The sequence below is a fragment of the Haliotis rubra genome, unplaced genomic scaffold, assembly GCF_003918875.1.
Source record: "Haliotis rubra isolate DU_JTF1 unplaced genomic scaffold, ASM391887v1 Scf260, whole genome shotgun sequence".
NCBI lineage: Eukaryota > Metazoa > Mollusca > Gastropoda > Lepetellida > Haliotidae > Haliotis > Haliotis rubra.
Genome location: NW_025766670.1, coordinates 404,273 through 426,573, shown reverse-complemented (window position 1 = coordinate 426,573; position 22,301 = coordinate 404,273). Strand labels below are relative to the sequence as shown.

The 22,301-nt window shown below is 39.1% G+C and overlaps 2 protein-coding genes across 2 annotated transcripts in view; both read left to right on the top strand.

Moving 5' to 3' along the window:
* Positions 1-22,301, top strand: part of LOC124280109 (mitofusin-2-like) — a 357,012-nt gene that overhangs the window by 55,343 nt on the left and 279,368 nt on the right. The gene's annotated exons all lie outside the window — the stretch shown is intronic.
* LOC124280112 (mitofusin-2-like) overlaps positions 1-22,301 on the top strand; it is a 115,739-nt gene that overhangs the window by 14,642 nt on the left and 78,796 nt on the right. Inside the window, exon 4 of the mRNA XM_046716003.1 lies at positions 11,312-11,433. Coding sequence (XP_046571959.1) covers positions 11,312-11,433 — 122 coding nt within the window. The remainder of the gene's footprint in view (positions 1-11,311; positions 11,434-22,301) is intronic.

Here is a 22,301-nt window from a genome sequence, read left to right as displayed (position 1 = left end):
GTTCCAAATCTACTATCCATCATCTGAAGGATGGTGATAATTTATTAACTGATAAGTCTGATATTACCAATAACATTGGTGAAACTCTCGCCAAACATTCTTCTTCGTCAAATTACGTCCCAGAATTTCAACCATACCAGAAACAACAGGAGTAGAAGAGAATAAATTTTAACTCACACAATGACGAAGACTATAATGAATTATTTTCATTACATGAGCTACCCACTGCCCTTGAGCAAACTCATGATACAGCAACAGGAGCTGATAAAATACACTATCAGCCATTGAAGCATTTACCGGAATCATGTTTGGAAACACTTCTACATATTTTTGATTCAATATAGACTTCAGGGAAATTCCCAACTTCATGGCGCAATGCCATTGTAGTCCCCATTCCAAAACCTAGCCGTGACCATACTGATCCGTCTAATTATAGACCAATCACTTTAACAAGTTATGTCTGTAAAACCATGGAGCGAATGGTAAACAATAGATTAACTTGGTGTCTTGAAACCAATAACCTTATAACAACATTCAATGTGTTTTCAGGAAAATTCGCAATAACACTGATCATGGTACGTTTGGAATCCTTTGTTAAAATGCAATAGTAAATAAACAACATGCACTATCGATATTCTTTGATCTCGAGAAAGCATACGATGCCACCTGGAAGCATGGCATTTTAAAGGATTTACATGATTTTGGTTTAATGGATCGTTTACCTATTTTCATATCACAGTTTTTAACAGACAGGCAATTTCAAGTCCGATTGGGTTCTACCCTGTCTGACCATTATAATCAGGATCAGGGTGTCTTACAAGGCAGTATTTTGTCTGTAACATTATTTAGCATAAAGATCAACAGTTTATCCAATGTATTAAACGATTCAATTGATGGATCACTTTGTGTGGATGATTTTAATATTTCATGTCGTGGCAAAAATATGCATACTATTGAAAGGCAAATGCTGTTGTGTTTAAACAAGATAAATAAATGGTGTCTTTTGAAAACGGCTTTAAATTTTCCAAGTCCAAAACTAATTGTGTACAATTTTGTAGAAAATATAAACCGCATAAAGACCCTGAAGTGTTTCTAAATGGCACTCCCATCAAAGTTGTCACGGAGACCAAGATCTTGGGTTTAATTTTTGACTCCCATTTAACGTTTCTGCTGCATATCTCCAATTCTAAGTGGGGAGGGGATCAAGCTACCCTCCTGCACCTATACCGATCATTAGTCTGTTCCAAACTTGATTATGGCTCCATTGCAAATGGTGGAGCTTATAAGAGCAACCTAAAAATATTAGATTCAATTCATCACCAAGGTCTAAGACTTTGTCTTGGATCCTTTAGAACTCTTCCTGTTGACAGTTTCTACGTCGAGGCCGATGAGTCATCTCTTAACCATCGCCGTATAAAATTATCTTTACAGTATGTAACAAAACTATATTCATATATGTCAAATCCTGCATTTAATTGTGTTTTCAATCCTTTTTATGAGGACCTGTACAACAAAAAGTCTTCTCTTGTTCCACCTCTTGGATTACGAGTCAAAACTTTCATTTCTGCCGGCATTGAGCTTGAAAATATATCTCCTTCCTGCCTTCTTTCTTCTCCTCCTTGGCAATTGGTGAGGGGGCAGATCCAGACAGACAGCGGAAAGTGAGGCACAGAAGTTTGAATTGAATCCTATAGTGAATTGGCAGCCAGTGTAAAGACTTTATAAGTTTCAGAGCGTCATGAGATTTACGTGACTGGGTCACTATGCGTGCAGCAGCGTTTTGCACGCGCTGAAGTTTCCTTATCTGTGACTTAGTGGCACCAGCGAGAAGAGAGTTACAGTCATCGATCCTGCTCGTGACTAGAGACAGGACAAGAGTGGTGGCAGATTCGGTGGTGAGATATGGTCGGATGTGTCCGATAGTGCGCAATTGAGCAAAGCAGCTCTGAACTAGATGGGAAATGTGATCATCCAGTAACACATCTGAGTCGATAATCACACCAAGGTTTTTGACCTTGTCAGCGATTTTGATGTTTGTATTATCAAACTTAAAAAATGTAAGACCACACTGTGATCTCCTTTTCTGTGGCCCTAGGACAATGCATTCCGTCTTGTCACTATTCAATTTTAGTTTGTTGTAATACATCCACGTCTTGATATCTTCACAACAAGTGCTCAATTCACTCAAAGCCCTGTGCGCCTGAAGTGGCCTTGAGTCAATGGATCTGTAGACTTGAGAGTCATCAGCATAGTGATGTCTGTCCGCTTCATGTCCTTCCACAACACTTCTAAGCTCCTTCATTTTACGTGAAAAGAACCGGTCCTAAGACAGATCCTTGTGGAACCCCGCACGCAAGATATGATGGGTCAGATGACAACTTGTCAATGATTACACACTGACTTCTATCGGACAGGTACGATTTACACCACTCTAAAGCTGTTCCATCGATGAGAAATTCTAACCTCAGACGTTCCAGGAGCTTGCAGTGATCGATGGTGTCAAAAGCACTGATCAGGTCAAGAAGTACCAAAACTGCGAGATTCTTGTTATCAATGCCAACCTGAATGTCACTGATCACTTTCAGCAATGCAGTCTCGGTGCTATGATCGCTACAGTAGGCGGACTGTAGATGATCATGAAGGTCATGTTTATAAAGATGTTCAGAAAGTCGATTGCATACAGCACGCTCGACTAACTCGGAAAGATAACTGAGATTAGATACTGGCCGGTATTTGCCGAGCAGTTCAAAGTTTAAGTTTGGTCTTTTCAGGAGTGGCTTTACTAGAGCTGACTTAAAGGAAGACGGCACTATTCCATATTCAAGACTAATGTTGATGATTTTTGTAAGAGTCGGAATTAAGAGATTGATGTTATCAAGGATGATGGATGTCGGCACAGGGTCCAAGTCACAGGAAGTAGGATTGGACTTCCGGATAATGTTCAACACTTCATCACAGGTGAATTCATTTAAAGTAACCAGTTTCTCCGAATCATCAGTTAGTTCAGTAGAGGGCGTATCCGTGCTGGTCTCACATTCGCCAGAAGATTCTACAGACATCATGCCAGCACGTATCTTAGCAATCTTCTCTGTATAGAATTGCTGGAACCGGTTAGGCAACACCACGGGAGAGTCTGTTTTCGGCAGTGGTGAAGTGAACTCCTTACCAAGAAGGCGGGACATGAGTCTGTACACTGATCTTTTGTCAGACATTGAGTCCTGGATTTGAGAGTTCAGTGACATCTGTTTGGCCTGCCTTATCAAAGATGTTACTTTATTTCTCGCAACACAGTAAATTTGCCTGTGGATTTCAAGATGGGAGTGTCTCCAGGCTCTCTCAGCACGGCGCAAGGCTTTCTTCGCAGCAATAACTTCCAGTGTTACAGACCATGGTGTAACAGGTGTATACACTTAGATCTAAGAGGGACATATTTATCTAAGTCTAAGTTATCTAAATCACGTCTAAACGCATCTCGATCTATATGTTTTACATTCCGACACTTAATGAACTTTTTTGGGAGTTGAGGTTAGTCTGTATCAAGTTCGAAAGAAACAAGGAAATGGTCAGAAAATTGGAGGTCAATGACAGAGGGATTCAGGACACAACACTGAACTTTCAAAGTAACTACCCAGTCTAAGCAGTTACCACGATTATGTGTGGGCGCAGACACAACTTGAATACATCCGAGACTTTTTAAATTTTTTGACATTTTCACAGCCTGTGCACAAGTAGTATTCCCGAAGTCAATGATGAAGTCTCCTAGAACAACCAATCTAGATCGTGCCATACATTTTGTTTCTATGCGGGTTGAGAAGTCATCAAAGAACTGATCAAATGTAAGTTTGTTTTTCACTGAAGGAGGGGGTCTGTACAGTGCCAAAATATTTGTTGTAGTTTTGCCAACAGTCAACACAAAGTCTAGGGTATCAAACGAAGAGGATAACTTTTAAATGAGACCTGTATATGATGGCCAAATCTCCCCCACGTCATGGAGGCAACTTTTGCCTCGTCGGCGGACTGCCGGAGCCGTGTCTCTGTCAACACAAGTATATCGATGTATTAATAAACACCGTAAATATAAACAATACATAATCTTTTCTGATTTTCTTTCGTGCCTTCAGGCCATTAAAAACCTTTCTTGTAAACATCCACTTTTAATTGAAATTATTGAATTGTATAATGATCCTGCTACTGGTGGGCGGTGGGGTAGCCTAATGGTTAACGCGTTGGCTCGTCACGCCGAAGACCCGGGTTCGAATCCCTACATGGGCACAATGTGTGAAGCCCATTTCTGGTGTCCCCCGCCGTGATGTTGCTGGAATATTGCTAAAAGCGGCGTAAAACCAAAGTCAGTCAGTCCTGCTACTGGCAAATGCGACATCATCTTTTGTTGGTTACCCAGCCACGTTCGCATTTCTGGGAACACAGTGGCCGATCTTGTTGCTAAGGCAGCACTCATCAAATCTGTGACACCACTTCTTATTCCATACTCTGATTACAAAGCTAGCATTAGCACCTACATCCGTGATCTGATGCAGAAGAAGTGGGACACCCAAGTTGGTATCAATAAATTACATGCAATAAAACCCTATTTTGGTTACACCTATTTGAATTGTCAGTCCTGATTAAAAGAGGTTGGTTATCGTAAAATTATTGTCCTCCTGAGAGGGTACTTAACTCCCAAACTTTCAAAGATAAATTTAATCTAACCAGATTTTTAAACGTAGTATATTTGTTCTTTTAGAATTCGGCTAATTGTTACCTACAATCGCCAGCGGCTGAGGGGATGGTGTAAATCCAACTAGGGTCCAAGCAGGTAGCAGAGGTACTGTAAGTCCCCAGCAGTGTGATCTATCTTCGGTTGTTGGCGATCTATAGCCCGTTTTTATACTGTCTTGTCCTAATTCGAAGTCCAATTTTAGAGATATGCTAGTTATATTCTTAATATTGTGATATTTTAGTTGGTTTTACTGTCCTTCCTTGACATGTATTTATGTTCAATTTTAAACTTGTTGTAGTCACGATATTGCTGAAATACTGCCGATGTGACTGTAAATTTTAACTCACTCACTCACCATACTAGGGACTTACATTACTTTTGCTACCTGCATGGTTGTTGTGCGGTCAAATTCTCCCTGGTATGATGATGAAGTCCATTGGGCGAAAATTCAGAAACGTAAATCTGAAAGACTTTGGCGTAAGACACGACTAGAAGTTCATCGTCAGATGTATTGTCAAGCGTGGAATAGCATGATTAAACACATAGCCTATGCTAAGAAGAACTATTGTCTGTCCACTATCGAGGAGATTAAAAATAATCCTAGGATAATGCACAAATTTATAAATAGCCTTCTTGGGAAAAAGCATGATCCAATCCTACCCTCAACTCCACCTTTTGATGAACTTCCTGACTCCTTTAATGACTTTTTTCGAGCCAAGATTGACAAAATTCATTCAACACTGAAAGGTACTAGGCTCCAGTTTGATACTCCTACTGATACACAGTTTTCTGGTATACCACTATTGGAGTTTCATCCATTTTCTGAAAACGACATCAAGAAGATCATTTCTGGATCCAAGCCGACCATTTGTCACTTGGGCCCGATTCCCACATCTCTGGTAAAAGAATTCCTGGATTTGCTGCTCCCAGTTATCACAAAGATGGTGAACAGTAGTTTGATAAGTGGTGTTTTCCCAGATTCTTTCAAACATGCCACTGTTATCTCCCTGTTAAAGAAGGATAACCTAGATCCAAACTTGCTTAAAAACTTTCGACCAGTCTCTAACCTGAAGTTTATATCAAAGATACTTGAGAGAGCAGTAAATATTCGACTCAGGGATCATTTCTCTGCCTTTTCACTTTTGGATAAATTCCAGTCCGCTTACAGATCAAATCATAGCACCGAGTCAGCTCTCCTCAGAGTCTCCAACGACTTACTTACAGCTGTTGATGAAGGCAAACTAGCTACTCTTATCTTGCTTGACCTCTCTGCTGCCTTCGATACAATCGACCACCAACTCCTTCTGGAAAGACTCAAGGGCCAATTTGGAATCCATGGGGTACCCCTCATCTGGTTACAATCTTATCTCGAAAGCAGAAGTCAGACTGTCCTGTTAGATAACATCAAATCACAAACCTCCTTGGTCCACTGTGGTGTACCCCAGGGATCGGTACTCGGTCCGCTTCTTTTCATAGCATACACGACCGATGTTGCAGACGTAATTGACAAACATGGCATTTGCCATCATTCGTTTGCAGATGACACTCAACTTCAGAAAAACTCAACTCCCAAGGACTTTCACACTGGTCTTCATAAAATAACAGACTGTACTAAAGATGTTAAGTCATGGATGACAAACAACTTGCTAAAGATAAATGATGACAAAACTGAGGTGATGGTTATTGGACCCAGGCAAATGCAAAAACAAATTACCACCAAAACTGTTTTGGTAGCAGATGCAGAGATACAAGCAGTGGACTCTGTTAAAGACCTTGGAGTTACACCTGACTCACACCTGGCGATGGACACTCATGTAAATCAACTCTGCAGAATATGCTTCTTTCATCTAAGAGCCATTGGCAGAATACGCCATCTCATCAGTCGTGATGCAGCACACGGTCTGGTCCAGGGACTTGTTATATCAAGAATTGATTACTGCAATAGCCTCCTTTTTGGTATTTCTCAGAAGCTGCTATCAAAATTGCAAAATGTCCAAAATACAGCCTCCCGAATCATAAGCAGAACTTCAAAGCGCTCACACATAACACCTGTCATGAAAAACCTCCACTGGTTGCCTGTTAAATCAAGAATTGATTTTGAAATATTGTGTTTTGTCTACAAATGCCTCAATGGCATAGGCCCAGAATTCTTGGAAGAACTTCTTACCCCGTACACTCCAGAAAGACAGCTCCGTTCTCAGAATCTGAACCTACTCTCTGTGCCTCGGTTCAAACTGCAAACTTTTGGAAGGAAATCCTTTGTCTGCTCTGCCCCTCTACTCTGGAACTCTCTCCCTATCGCCATTAAATCAGCAGTTGACTTTTATTCCTTCAAACGACTTCTCAAGACTCATCTGTTTTCACTGCATTATGACTAGCAACTAGTCCCTTATTGTATATATGTATATTATCCACTCACTTTGCTAGCGCTTTGAGCATGGGCCTTGTGCATGGAAAAGGCGCATTACAAGTTCACATTTATTATATTATTATTATTATAATTCCTTCAGCTGTCAGCAATTTTTGACAATCAAGCAATGAAATAAATGAACATGAATACTACGATTAAATATAATAGTAGGTTTAAATCTACCTTAAATGCTTTGGAAATCACGTACCCTCTCAGGAGGAAAATACTTTTACAATACTTCAACCCCCTTTGAGTGACTGAGTGAGTGAGTTAAAATTTCAAGTCACTTTGGCAATATTTCAGCCATATCGTGACTAAATCAAGTTATAGTTTAATAATAATTAAAGGTACATAATAAAAAAAACTGTCAACGAAGGACAGTAAAACAACTAGATTATTACAGCTGTATATGTAAAAAATAGTAATTAAATCTAAAACATTTTAACTATAGAGGACAATACAATTTAAAAACAGGCTATAGATTGCCAACACCTGAGTGTTGATCACCATACTAGGGACCAAGGGGCATACAATACTTTGCTTCCTGCATGGACCCTAGCTGGATTTACACCATCCCTTCAGATATTAGCAATTTTGGACTATCTAGCCTATATTAAAATAACATATAACGTATAAATTTACTATAATTGTTTTGAGACTTACGTATCCTCTCAGGAGGACAATAACTTTACAGTACTTTAACCCCTTTTGAGGGTACAGCCACTAACAGTCTCAGTTACCAATCTAAAATATTTATCTATTTACAAACCATATAAAAAGTTTCTAGTAATTCGATTTCTTGTAGGGAGTGAGTGAGTTATCGATTTAACGTCACATCGGCAATATTTCAGCCATATCGTGACGAGAACAATCTAGTTGATATGAATATGAAAATCAATGAGGTTGGAACATAAAGACCTGTCATCGAAGGACAGTAGAAATACTAGAACATCACAGCTATATAAATTTAAAACTAGAACGCTAACGTAAAATTAAATCACAATAGACAGTACAAAAATAAAAACGGGCTATAGATCACCAACAGCTGAAGGTAGATCACCATACCAGGGTCCATGGGGACTTACAGTACCTTTGCTACCTGCATGGACCCTAGTTGGATTTACACCATCCCTTCAGCCATTGGCGACAGAAGAGAAATCTAGCCATAAATTAAAAGCACACATATTCTACGATTAAAAACGTGGCAAGCCTAAATTTACTTTGAAAGTTTTTGGGACTTACGTACCCTCTCAGGAAGTCAATAATTGTACGCTACTTCAACCCCCTTTGAGGATACAGCCACTAACAATCTAAGTTGAAAATCTGAACTACCAATTATAAAACCTCATCTATTTACAAAACATATTTCAAAATTCATTTAACAAGTCTATCAAGATAAAAAATCAATGATTAAATGATAATTAACATTACTAAAAAGGTCCTTTACTGTTTTGACATTAAAATATCTATCCCTGATGATGGAGAATTCAACACAGTCAAGCAGGACATGCTTGACCGTGGTTCTCTCATCACAAGGGATACAAAACGGAGGATCCTCACCTTTCAATAGGTACTCATGAGTATATCTGGTATGACCAATACGACATCGTCGCATGATGACCTCTTCAAATCTGGACTGACAACCAAAGTAAGTGTAGCCAATATAGGGTTTTATTTCATGTAATTTATTAACACCTACTTGAGTGTCCCACATCTTCTGCATCAGATCACGGATGTAAGTTCTAATGCTGGCTTTATAATCAGAGTATGGAATAAGAAGTGGTGTCACAAATTTGTTGAGTGCTGCCTTGGCAGCAAGATCGGCCAAAGTATTCCCAGAAATACCAACGTGGCTGGGTAACCAACAGAGGACGATGTCGTATTGGCTAGTAGCAAGATCATTATATAATTCTATGATTTCTAATAAAAGTGGATGTTTGCAAGAAAGATTTTTAATAGCCTTAAGGCAAGAGAGAGAGTCGGAAAATATTATATATTGTTCTATATTTAGGATGTTTATGAATATATTTTAGAGCTGTAAGTGTTGCGCTTGCTTCTGCTGTGAAAATTGAACTGTCATTGGGTAATCTGGAAGATATTGTTTTGGATCCAATGACAGTGGCACAAGCAACTGCACCACCATCCTTGGACCCATCTGTAAATAAGGATTTATATGTATTATATTTACTTTTTAATTGATTGTATTCTTGTTTATATTGCAATTCATTTGTTTCCGATTTTTTAAATGTTGTAAGTGTTAAGTCAACTTCTGGTCTAACTAACTGCCAAGGAGGAGAAGAAAGAAGACGGGAAGGAGCTATATTTTCCAGCTTAATGCCGGCAGCAGCAATAAATGGCTTAATTCTGAGCCCAAGAGGCGGAACAAGAGAAGATTTTTTGTTATACAAATCCTCATAAGGAGGATTAAAGACACAGTGAAATGCAGGATTAGACTCGGTAGAATATAATTTTGTAATATATTGTAAAGATAATTTTATACAGCGTTGGTTAAGAGAAGGTACATCTGACTCGACGTAAAGACTGTCAACAGGAGAAGTTCTGAATGACCCAAGACAAAGTCTTAGACCTTGGTGATGGACAGAATCTAGCAGTTTTAGGTTGCTTTTGCAGGCTCCACCATATACGATAGAGCCATAATCAAGCTTCGAGAGGAACAGTGACCTATAGAGGTGTAGGAGGGTAGTTTGGTCCCCTCCCCACTTTGAATTAGAAACGACTTTCAATAAATCGAGTGCCGTTAGGCATTTAGTTTTTAGAGATTTGATATGCGGAAGAAAAGTTAAAAGGGAGTCGAAAATCAGACCCAAGAACTTGGCCTCTTTTACAACCTTGATGGGAATGCCATTTAAAAACAGTTCTGGGTCTTTATGTGGTTTATATTTACGGCAGAAATGTATGCAATTAGTTTTTGATTTAGAAAATTTAAAGCCTTTTTCAAGACACCATTTATTTATTTTGTTTAAACACAACTGTAGTTGCCGTTCAATAGTATGCATATTCTTACCGCGACAAGAAATGTTAAAATCATCTACAAAAAGTGATCCGTCAATTGAATCATTTAAAACCTTGGATAAGCTGTTGATCTTAATGCTAAATAAAGTGACAAACAAAATACTTCCTTGTGGTACACCCTGATCCTGATTATAATGGTCTGACAGGGTTGAACCCACTCGGACTTGAAGTTGCCTGTCTTTTAAAAACTGTGATATGAAAAGAGGCAAACGGCCTCTCAAACCACAATTTCTTGTAAAAATTCGATGATAATTGATAATTTACATTAAGAAGATCCTTAACTGTTTTGACATTGAGATATATTTATCCTTCGTGATGGAATGAGTGAGTGAGTGAGTTAATATTTCATGTAACATCAGCAATATCTCAGCCATATCGTGACGAAAACATTTATACAATAAAAATGAAAACCTTTTGAAGCGTAAAATCTATCGACGATGGAAGTAAACATCCTAGAGTATCACAGATATGAATATAAAACTAGAATTTAAATCTAAAATATTTTAATTGAAGAAGTCAACAACTGAAGGTAGATCACCAAACTAGGGTCCATGAGGATGTGATGGAATGCTTGATGTGGAAGGAAGGCCCAAAGTGATGCAGGTTATCAATGTTGTAAAACCTAAGAGTACAGGCATGGTGCTGGCAAACCTAGAGACATTCAGAGAGAACCAGGATTCAAAGCAATGATCATAGTATTCTGGCATGCCCAAGGGAGGCAACTATGCTCAGCAAAATTAACGCCTGAGTAGGACCAATGCATGTTATTTTTTTATGGGAGGACGCTCCAAGGGTTACTGGTCATAATGATCAACCGCTTAGGATATCAAGAAACATTAGTGTAGATATTGTGCTGATAGACCTTGACCTTGTGTGAATCTCAGATTGGAATACCGGAACAGAAAATCATCGGCTTCCGTCACGTGAACAGACGCAAATCTGCATAATGAACTGTATTGTTCCACAAAATGACTGGAGCACTTATTTGATGTATACCAGTTATCGTTACCATGGTTACAGAGAAAAAAAATATATTGTGCCCTTGTATACATAAGAAGGCTGTGCTATTTGTTTTGTTTTTTGTCATGTTTACGTAGGGGTATATTTGCCTTTTTGTGCCAGGCTAATATCGGTTTGATTCCTTCCAGCTACTCGAACAGTTGGCCAACAATCTGAGTGATCAGAGACTCAAGTCTAACTCTCTTATTCGGATCCGGTGGCCAAAGGATAAGTGTCGTCTGTTGAGGGAGGATGTGGTGTTTGTTGATAGGTAAGTGAAAAAAACCCAGTAAGAATTTAACGTACTCCACGCTAGTCGTAAGAATATAGCGGATTGGATGATCATTCTGTTACAGCTGGTTAAATCGCCAAGTAATGTCAATGGAGCACATGACTCGCTGTAGGGGTGAGGTGCGGTTTATTCACATATTTTCCTTAATCATACATCAAGCCCCGTTTGTTGAATAGAGCCTTACTGATTAGACCATGTTGTGCTGATACATGAGTTCTTATGTGACCTAATTGGTGTTGTTTATCTACCATTGGACCTTGTTGCCTTGTTGCCTGAGTGCTGTGCTGTGCTAAAGTGTTATCATAGGGGTGCTAAGATTGGCGCATTGGAATTATGGGCATTGGAAATTAGCCAATTAAGAGCTAGGAATTAGGGTCATGTGATAAACAATAATCCAAAAGGAGACCATACTCTCGATCCAGCATATTTTGTGAATCCTAAACATAATAAGAACGTTTCAGATGAATGAAATTCATCTGGAATACTTGACAAATATAACCAAATATCAATATGATTGACATACGCATAAAACCACAAACTTTAGAATACTACCACCAACGTTCAATATTTTTAGTGACCGTTTTATGACTTATATAATATTTTTATTCTTATTTTACTTGTAAACAATAAACACTATAACACCATTTTATATTCAATAATTGTAAAACAGTTATATGCAAACAAACCAAACTGACTTGAACCAAAACATGAAAAATGTCACTGCTATAATTCCATGTGTATTGGCTGATTGTGTATTGTCATATTCTCATGACATGAGAGTGAGTGAGTAGATATTGCTTAAGGACGCATCAGCAATGTTGCAGCTATTCGCGGCGAGAAATGTCAAAAAATACACTATATGTTAAAAATCATAAGGAAAATTGTCAGTCATTTATCACATTCAAGGGCAAAAACTAACTTTGAGATAAAAATCTATATTTTATCAAACTATTTGATTACTTTTAAATATCCTAAAATCAGATGGTCAGAGACTGTTGTAAAAAGTTCAGATAAAGTATGAACATAAAAATCATAAAAACATTGTCCGATAAGTGCAAAATCAACAGTGATGCAAAATGTGCTTGATTGTAATTCGAAAAAGGAGAATCGTCACCTTTAGGTAAAAACGAATGTGTGTAAAACTATACTACCAATCAAAAGTTTAGACTCACTTAAAGCACTCACTATATGTTATGTATGTATACTCTCCCCAAAAAGAAACGCATATAGGAATTTCAACTGTATGTTTATGTTTATTTTGAAACATCTTGTAGGCTTTATGAGTCAATGAAATATAGCGAAATTGCACACTGGGAATGCAAACTTATCCGTCTTTGGCACTAACTCGGGGAAAGTCAGTCTGAGTGTCACATGGAGACGTGTGGTGGCGCTGAAGTCAATACCTCGTGTGACCGCCGTGGGCATCCAGAACTGCACGGCATCGCCTCAGCATCGAACGAATAAGTCTCAGAATCTCGTGTTGTCCTGTCGCAGCCCACTCTGCCTGCAGTGCCTGTGCGAGTTGCTGAAGTGTCTGGGGGCTGAGGGTTACGGCGTTGCACCCGTCTGTCCAGGGCATCCCACAGATGTTCGATCGGGTTTAAGACCTGTGATCTTGAGGGCCAGGGGAGCACATTGATGTTGTGGTTCTGGAGGAAATCTCTAGTGTGACGTGCTGTGTGGGGCCTGGCATTGTCCTGTTGAAACAACTCCCTCTGGCGATCAATGATTGGAAGGAGGTGTGGGCGTAGGATTTCGTCAAAGTACCGTTGAGCTGTCAGGTTGCCCTGTATCATCACCAAATCACTTCTCCTACGAGAGGTGATCTCCCCCCACATCATAACACTGCCCCGGCTGAATCTGTCCACCTGGGGAACGCAAGCGTCGGCGAAACTTTCACGTCGACGTCTATACACCCTCATTCTGCCATCGCGTCGTTCCAATAGAAATCGTGATTCATCACTGAACCAGATTCTACGCCAATTCGGTAGGTTCCAGGCCTGAACGTTGGTGCACCATTGAACTCGATGTCGACGATGTTGTTGTCGGAGCACAGTGCCAAAATAAGGTCTTCTGGCACGTAAACCAGCCTCTCTCAACCTGTTCCTGACAGTCCGTGCAGAAAGCCTCCTCAATCCGGGTATTTGTCGAGCGGTACTGGTCGCCGTAGCTGTTCGATGAAGCAGGTGATGTACCCGGATGTAGCGATCCTGCGCCGCAGTGGTTGCTCGAGGTTGCCCACTACGAGGGGCATCTGCTACTGAATTCCGCCGGCGATATCTCCCCCAGAGCCATGAAATGGTGCTTTGGTGAACATTCATGCGTCGGGCAAATGCACGTTGAGACTGGCCAGCTTCAAGGAAACCAATGGCGATATCACGGTTGGCTTCACTTAGACGTGGCATCAACAATATTCCAAATAAAGTGAATAATCGACAGACAGCGATCAACCTTTTATACCCATCATTGAGACTATCTGATCCCCAACTTTTACGTGCATTGCATGTGAATTGTGTATTCTGTGTCACTACGCGCCGAAATTGAAAATCATGCTGTTAAATACGGGTATTTTACGGATGGTGCGTTTTGTTGTGATGTTTCAAAACATAAAACACCATAGGACTCATAAACAGAGCAAAACCTTTTGTAAAATGAATCGACTTTTAATTCATTGCTACATGAAATTGCCTTTTTCATGATGCGTTTCATTTTTGGGAGAGTATATATATGGTTACATCGAAGATGAAGTTCTCCACTAACTTTGGTGGAACCAAATGCAAACCTTTAGCAGATGAATTGTACAAGGATCATGCATCAAAATGCTGTAAAGCATGTGCAAATATTGTGCATGTGAACAGCTGCATTTTGGTGTAAAGCTTTGTTACGAATTCGCCAATTTTCACTGAGTTTCATCATTTATTAAACTCATGACAATAATCTTTTCAACGTTACAAATTTGTTTTACAATACATCAGTTCATGTGTAAACAATACCATTAAACAGTATGGAATATGTTGCAAAATCTAGTTTAGAACAGTTGACCGAAGTACGTGGCTACATTCACACTAGTGAGGCTAAACTTTCGATGGGTAGTATATGTCCAGTGCGGCAAACGCTCTAAGACAACTGCATGATGGCGATATAGACCAGAAGGGGGTAGACCTCCAATCAGTGGTTTGTGGGTGTGGAGCTTATTCGAGACCGTGGTTACCCAGCTTTTTTGCCAATGATCATTCACACATTTTGAATAGAGGATCGGAGTGAGTGAGTGAGTTAAAATTTAACGTCACATCGGCAATATTTCGGCCATATCGTGACGAGAACAATTAATTTTATGCATAATAAGCAATGGCAAACTATAAAAACCTGTCAACGAAGGACAGTAAAATAACTAGAATATCACAGATTCGAATTTAAAACTAGCAATCAAATCTAAAACAGTCTAACTATAGGACAATACAAGGTAAAAACCGGCTATGTATTGCCAACAACTGAAGGTAGATCACCATACTAGGGACCAAGAATTAAAATACATATATGTACAGAACATATTAATCAAAATTCATTCATTAAATCAATTTCTTTTAAAAAGCCAATAATTAAATGAAAATTAACAGTGTTAAAAAGATACTTAACTGTTTTCACATTGAAGTATTTACCCCTTATGATGGAGAATTCAACACAGTCAAGCAGGACATGCTTGACCGTGGTTCTCTCATCACAAGGGATACAAAACGGAGGATCCTCACCTTTCAATAGGTATGCATGAGTGTATCTAGTGTGGCCAATACGACATCGTCGCATGATGACCTCTTCAAATCTGGACTGACAACCCAAGTAGGTATAACCGATATAGGGTTTTATTTCATGTAATTTATTGATACCTACTTGGTTGTCCCACTTCTTTTGCATCAGATCACGGATGTAAGTTCTAATGCCAGCTTTATAATCAGAATATGGAATAAGAAGTGGTGTCACAGATTTGTTGAGTGCTGCCTTGGCAGCAAGATCAGCCATTGTGTTCCCAGAAATGCCAACGTGGCTGGGTAACCAACAAAAGACGATGTCGCATTGGCCAGTAGCAAGATCATTATATAATTCGATTATTTCAATTAAAAGTGGATGTTTGCAAGAGCGATTTTTAATCGCCTGAAGGCAAGAAAGAGAGTCAGAAAATATTATATATTGTTTATGTTTGGGATGTCTTTCAATATATTTAAGAGCTGTTAAGATGGCGTTTGCTTCTGCTGTAAATATAGAGCTGTTATCAGGTATTCTAGAAGATATTGTTCTGGATCCAATGACAGTGGCACATGCCACCGCGCCACCATCCTTGGACCCATCTGTAAATAAGGATTTGTATGTATTATAGTTATTCTTTAATTGATTATATTCTTGTTTATACTGTAATTCGTTAGTTTCGGATTTTTTAAACTTTGTCAGTGTTAGGTCAACTTGTGGCCTCACTAATTGCCAAGGAGGAGAAGAAAGAAGACGGGAAGGAGATATATTCTCCAACTCAATGCCAGCAGCAGAAATATATTGTTGGATTCTTATCCCTAGAGGTGGAACAAGTGAAGGTTTTTTATTATATAAGTCCTCATGAAGAGGATTAAAAACGCAAGTGTGAGCAGGATTGGATTCATTAGAATATAACTTTGTGAGATATTGTAGGGACAATTTGATACGGCGAAGTTTTAAAGATGGCTCATCGGCCTCAACGTAGAGACTGTCAATGGGAGAGGTTCTGAAAGACCCAAGACAAAGTCTTAGACCCTGGTGATGGATAGAATCAAGTAGTTTGAGGTTGCTTTTACAGGCCCCACCATATACGATAGAGCCGTAATCAAGTTTCGATCGGACCAGTGATCTATACAAATGAAGGAGGGTGGTTTGATCCCTTCCCCACTTTGAACTGGAAACGACTTTCAACAAGTCGAGTGCTTTCAGGCATTTGGCTTTTAGATTTTTTATATGTGGCAGAAAGGTTAAATGCGAATCAAAGATGAGACCAAGGAATTTAGCTTCCTTGACAACTTTGATGGGTGTGCCATTTAAGGATAATTCAGGATCTTTATGGGGTTTGTATATCCTACAAAAATGTAGACAGTTGGTTTTGGATTTCGAAAATTTAAACCCGTTTTCAAGACACCATTTATAAATTTTGTTGAGACAAATTTGTAATTGTCTCTCAATAGTTCGCATGTTTTTACCACGGCAAGAAATATTAAAATCATCCACGAAAAGAGATCCATCGATTGAATCACTTAAAACCTTTGACAGACTATTTATTTTAATACTAAAGAGTGTGACAGATAAAATACTGCCTTGTGGGACACCCTGATCCTGATTGTAATGATCAGACAGGGTAGAACCCACGCGAACTTGAAATTGCCTGTCCGTTAAAAAACTGTGATATAAAAAGAGGCAAACGGCCTCTCAATCCAAAATCGTGTAAATCTCTTAAAATACCATGTTTCCATGTGGTGTCATATGCTTTTTCTAAATCGAAAAAGATCGACACTGCATGTTGTTTTTTAATAATGGCATTTTTAATAAAGGATTCTAAACGCACTAAATGATCGATAGTACTTCTGTTTTTACGGAAACCACATTGAATGTCTGTTATAAGGTTATTAGTTTCCAAGTACCACACAAGTCGATTATTTATCATGCGCTCCATGGTCTTGCAAACGCAGCTAGTTAATGAGATTGGTCGATAATTCGAAGGATCAGTATGATCACGTCCAGGTTTAGGGATGGGTACAATAATAGCATCGTGCCATGAAGAAGGAAATTGTCCAGAAGTCCAAATATCATCAAAAATGTTTAAAAGGGTTTCTAAGCATGAATCCGGTAAGTTTTTCAGGAGCTGATAATGTATGTTATCAGCACCTGTAGCCGTATCATGAGCTTGATCAAGAGCAGTATGAAGCTCATGAATAGAAAACAGTTCATTGTAATCTTCCCCATTATCTGAAATGAAATTAATAGTTTTCTTTTCCTGTTGTTTTTTATAATTTTGGAATTGAGGTAAATAATTCGATGAGGAAGAGTGTTTGGCCAAAGTTTCTCCAAGTTTATTTGCAATATCAGATTGACTAGTTAATAATTCGTCTCCATCTTTAAGATGCTTAATGCTAGATTTAGAACCCTTACCTTTTATTTTCTGGATCATATTCCATACTTTTGATATCGGGGTTCGTGAATTTATTTGTAATACATAATTTCGCCAGGATTGACGTTTATTTTGCTTGAAGGTACGCCGTGCCTTAGCATTTAAAATTTTAAATTTATTCAAATTATGGACCATAGGATGGCGACGGAAATAATTCTCAGCTTTCTTCCGTGCCTTCCTAGCCTGTTTGCACTCATTGTTGAACCATGGTTTTCGTATGTGTGGAATTGCAGAGGATTTGGGGATACACTCATCAGCAATATTAATTAGTTCATCAGAGAAATCCTTTATAGGATCAGTACATTCTATAAAGAGTTCGGGTTTAAGTCTGCTACAACACAGAGCTTGATACAACGGCCAGTTAGCTTTTTGAAAGTTCCATCTCGAATATGGAGTAATATCAGTTGGGTTTATAGGTTTTAGAATAGTAAGAAAATGGTCACTTCCACATAGGTCATCATGGACTGACCATTCAAATTCATTTAGTAATTCTGAATTCGTGATTGATAAGTCGAGAGCAGAATAGGTACCTGTACCAGGGTGTAAATACGTGTTGGAACCATCATTATAAATACATAAGTCATTGTCTGAACAAAACTCCTCCAGTAGTTTACCTTTAGCGTTTGTATTGACACTACCCCAGAGTGGGTTGTGCCCATTTAAATCTCCCATAATAATACAGGGCTTCGGGAGTTGGTCATATAGAGCTTGAAGATCAGTTTTGTGAAACGTTGAAGACGGAGAGATATATACAGAACTCAATGTAAACGCAACATGTAAAGTAATTCGCACTGCAACAGCCTGCAGATGAGTAGTTAGTGACACTGGGCTCTGGATAACATTCTGTTTGACTAAGATGGAAGATCCGCCTGTCGCCCTGTCACCCGGAGGTGAAAAACAATGATATGCATTGAAAGAACGCAGGACAAAATCATCTGTCTGTTTTAAATAGGTCTCCTGCAGACAGAACGCTGATGGTGTTAAATCCTGGACTAAAAGCTGCAATTCATTGAAATTAGTCCTTAGTCCTCTGCAATTCCACTGTAGGATATTATGCTGATAACCTATCTTTTAGGGGGATTTATTGGGGATCTACCCCGCACTTGTTTGGTGGGCGACAAGCTATGTGCCCTACTACGGACGTTTTCAGACACGTCCATAACCTCAAGAGATCCATATTTGTTGAATAATTGAATTTGATTTTCTGACCCCTTTGGGGCTCTGCCACTGAGTTTTTTGGTAACATCTGGCTTTTTAGTTTTGGTTTTAACGAGACCTTGTTGAGACTTTGTTGACAACTGAGAAGATGGTTCATGATCAGGGGATGTCTCTGATTGGGTTCGAGATGTACCGGGAAGTGAGTTTACAGTTTGTGTATACGTAGCAGGCGAGACAGGTTTAGGAGATTCTGTTTTGACCCAGGTTAAGTCTGTCTGACAACTAGCAGATACTTTAGTTACTCTAGATGTTGCCTCACCCGTTGTTCTGGCAATGGAAGCATAACTGTCTGTCTGTTCTGAGCCGTGGACTAGTTTCTTGGCATCTGCAAAACTAATGTTTTGCGTGAATTTTATTTGATTGATTGCCATTTGCTGTTTCCATACGGGACAGTCCTTAGAGTAAGCTGGGTGGTTCCCTGCACAGTTGATGCACTTTTTGACAGTACTGTTACAATCTTCTGTTGTGTGTGTCTTTTCACCACAGTGAGCACACACAACAGACAATGTACAAGTATTTACGCCATGGCCAAACTTCTGACATTTAAAGCACCTGAGAGGGTTTGGAATGTAAGTCTCCACATTGAGGTTACAATAACCTGCCTTGAGAGATTTTTGAGCAATGGGTAAAGAAAAAGAAAACAGATAAGTATTGGTTTTGATGGTTGTATCGTTTTTACGTGTAGAAAAACGTTTAACATAGAGTACACCCTGATCCTTCATTTCGGAAACGATATCTAGTTCCGACATGTCAGCCAGCAATCGCTCACGATCTCTTACGATTCCCTTGCTCGTGTTAAGGGTCTTGTGAGCCGTAACGGTGACGGGAATGCCGACAAAAGTTTCAGTGTTCATTAGGTTGTTTGATTGGTGCCTCTTGCCACACTCAATTAACAACGCACCAGAACGTAATCTTTTAACATTCTTCACATCGCCAGCAATGCCTTGGATACCTTTAGACACAGCAAAAGGATTTAATTTTAATGGTGTATCATCTTTGGTCTGAATTAAAACAAAACGTGGCCAGTAATCAGTTGGTTTGGGCAGTCTAAGTTCGTTGTCAACAGGGTCATTGTCAAGAGGACGTTTGTTTTTTTTGTTTGGAGTTTGATAAGCCATGGTTAGTTTTTAATGGTTCATCATCCGAGCTCCCCACCCACCACGGAGTATCACAAGGACAATGCTAAACACAAGTGGATCTCCAACTTGTAGCACCAAGGATACTCGGATGATATACTCAAGCAGAAAAACTAAAAGATTAATTTTTCCACCAGATGGGCCCATGAGCCACCGCCTTCTGGGTATAGTACTCTAGGCAAATTACAAAAGTGAAATATTTTCAAATTCAAAAACATAAACATGAAGCCAAGTCAATTCAGAAAACATTTTCCAAAGTGTCGAAAACGTGTGTATAAAAATATACATACACAGGGCTTGGCATGACCAGCCGATTGATAGAACCGGGCCAGTTCTACCACCCGTCTAGGTGAAGTCAGGGCCGAAGTGGTGTGTTGGGCAAAGGAACACTGTTCCTGGTACCAGTGCCCTCAACCACCAGAATCCCTTCCTCCACCGACACAGGGGCGCAACCCACGGCAAACGTGTTGGTGGACCAAATATCCCCCCGGGTCCACAACGGGGGGTTGAAGGGCGCTTAGCGTGACCCAGCACCCACCACGAGGAGGTGGCCCTTCAACGGTGCCATAGAGGATCGGAGATCGGAATACGGGAGCTTGTGCTTGTAGTAGACTTACTGAGAGCAGATTTTGTCGAGGTATTGGCTTTACAGTTGCCACTGATGCCAACATGGCTGGGCAGCCAACAAAATATTACATCTTTTTCATCCAAGGATAGATTGAGGTGATAATTTAAAATGTCAGCCAAGAATGGATGATCCTGTTTTCAATTTTTTATTGCTTGTAAGCATGCCAGACTATCAGACCATATTAGAAGGTTGCCCCTGGAAGATTTTTTAATGTATTGTATAGCTAATAATATGGCCTGAGCTTCTAAAATTGAGCTGTCATCAGTTCGTCGTAACGACATAGTACAATTGCATATATTATAACGGCTGCAGCTGATACCTTCTCCCCATCTTTTTTATCCATCTGTGTAATCATAGGCTTGTTCTGTTATTTGTCTAAATTTGATAAGCACTTGCTTCTTATCTGAGTGAAAACTGGTAACCCCAGGATAACTTCTGTTTAATTCCAAGGTGAATTTTCACTTTGTGAGATGACTCATAATGCCGGTTCATGTCATGATTTTCATTAAAAAAATATATAAACAAAATGAAAATATGTTTAGCAGATATATTCTTGCTTTTTGGCAGACTTTTAAACTCTGAAGTAAAAATTATATCTCCTTGTTGAATAAATTAATTTCAAAAAGTTCATTAACTATTATAGATAAAATGATGAAAATATCGAATATATTAACATATGACAATAATTTTCTGGAAGCATGGTAATTCGAACAAATAGATATTAAAATATCTCTGTAAATATTTTAAATCTATTCGAATACGAGTTCATTTTTCTGGACACAAGATGTTAATTAGAATTATAACTATGATGTTTCCTTCTAGATCCACCAAGTCCATCAAAAGCTGAATTTCACCACTTTCAAGCTTTTTACTTTGATTTCTAGCCTTTCCATTATCTTGCAAACAAGATTGTAGGTGCCTTTAAATAAGTGTTTTCGTGCAGTGAATCAAGGGTAATATGTAGGGTCATGCCCAACCACTCTCCTACCCAGAGTTCCATGCGCCTAACTAAGTTATCGCTACACTGGAGTGTGATGCCCAACTTAATAAAGGTTTTTCTATCTCGACTACTGAAGAGCTTGCTATCCTAGCTAGGATCGGCAGCTCAAGTTAGGACAGGGATAGGATCATTTCGAGAATGGGTCTTATCCTAACAGTAGGATTTCCTAACTTCTGTCTTAACTATAGTCCGTTTGGCTGAAAATGAATTGCAATCTAACTGGAAAATTAATAAACATATAATGTTCAAAGAAACGCTTATCACAATCAAAACATCAGACCAACTCTGCGAGTGTTCGTAGAATTTGTGTTCTAAAAATAAAAAAAGGGAAGGAGTGCAAAGAGAGAAACAGCCATGTGTACACGAGTCACGTGCACAAGTGCCAACAAAGTTATTGATTCGTTTACCTGTGCTGTGCCGTCTCCATCATTTCTCACACACCTGACTGTTCCTCTCTTTGCACTCCTCCCTCGTAACGAATACTGAACTGTGTAAATATTTTAATAATAATTGGTCAAACAACTTTTTTATTTTTAGAACATAAACTCTGCAAAACAAATCACAGAGTTTGTCCGATGTTTTGATTATGATCAGCGTTTCATTGAGCATTATATATTAATTAGTTTTCGAGTCACATTGCAATTCATCTGTCGGATTTTGGGCCAAATAGACTATAGTTAGGATCTG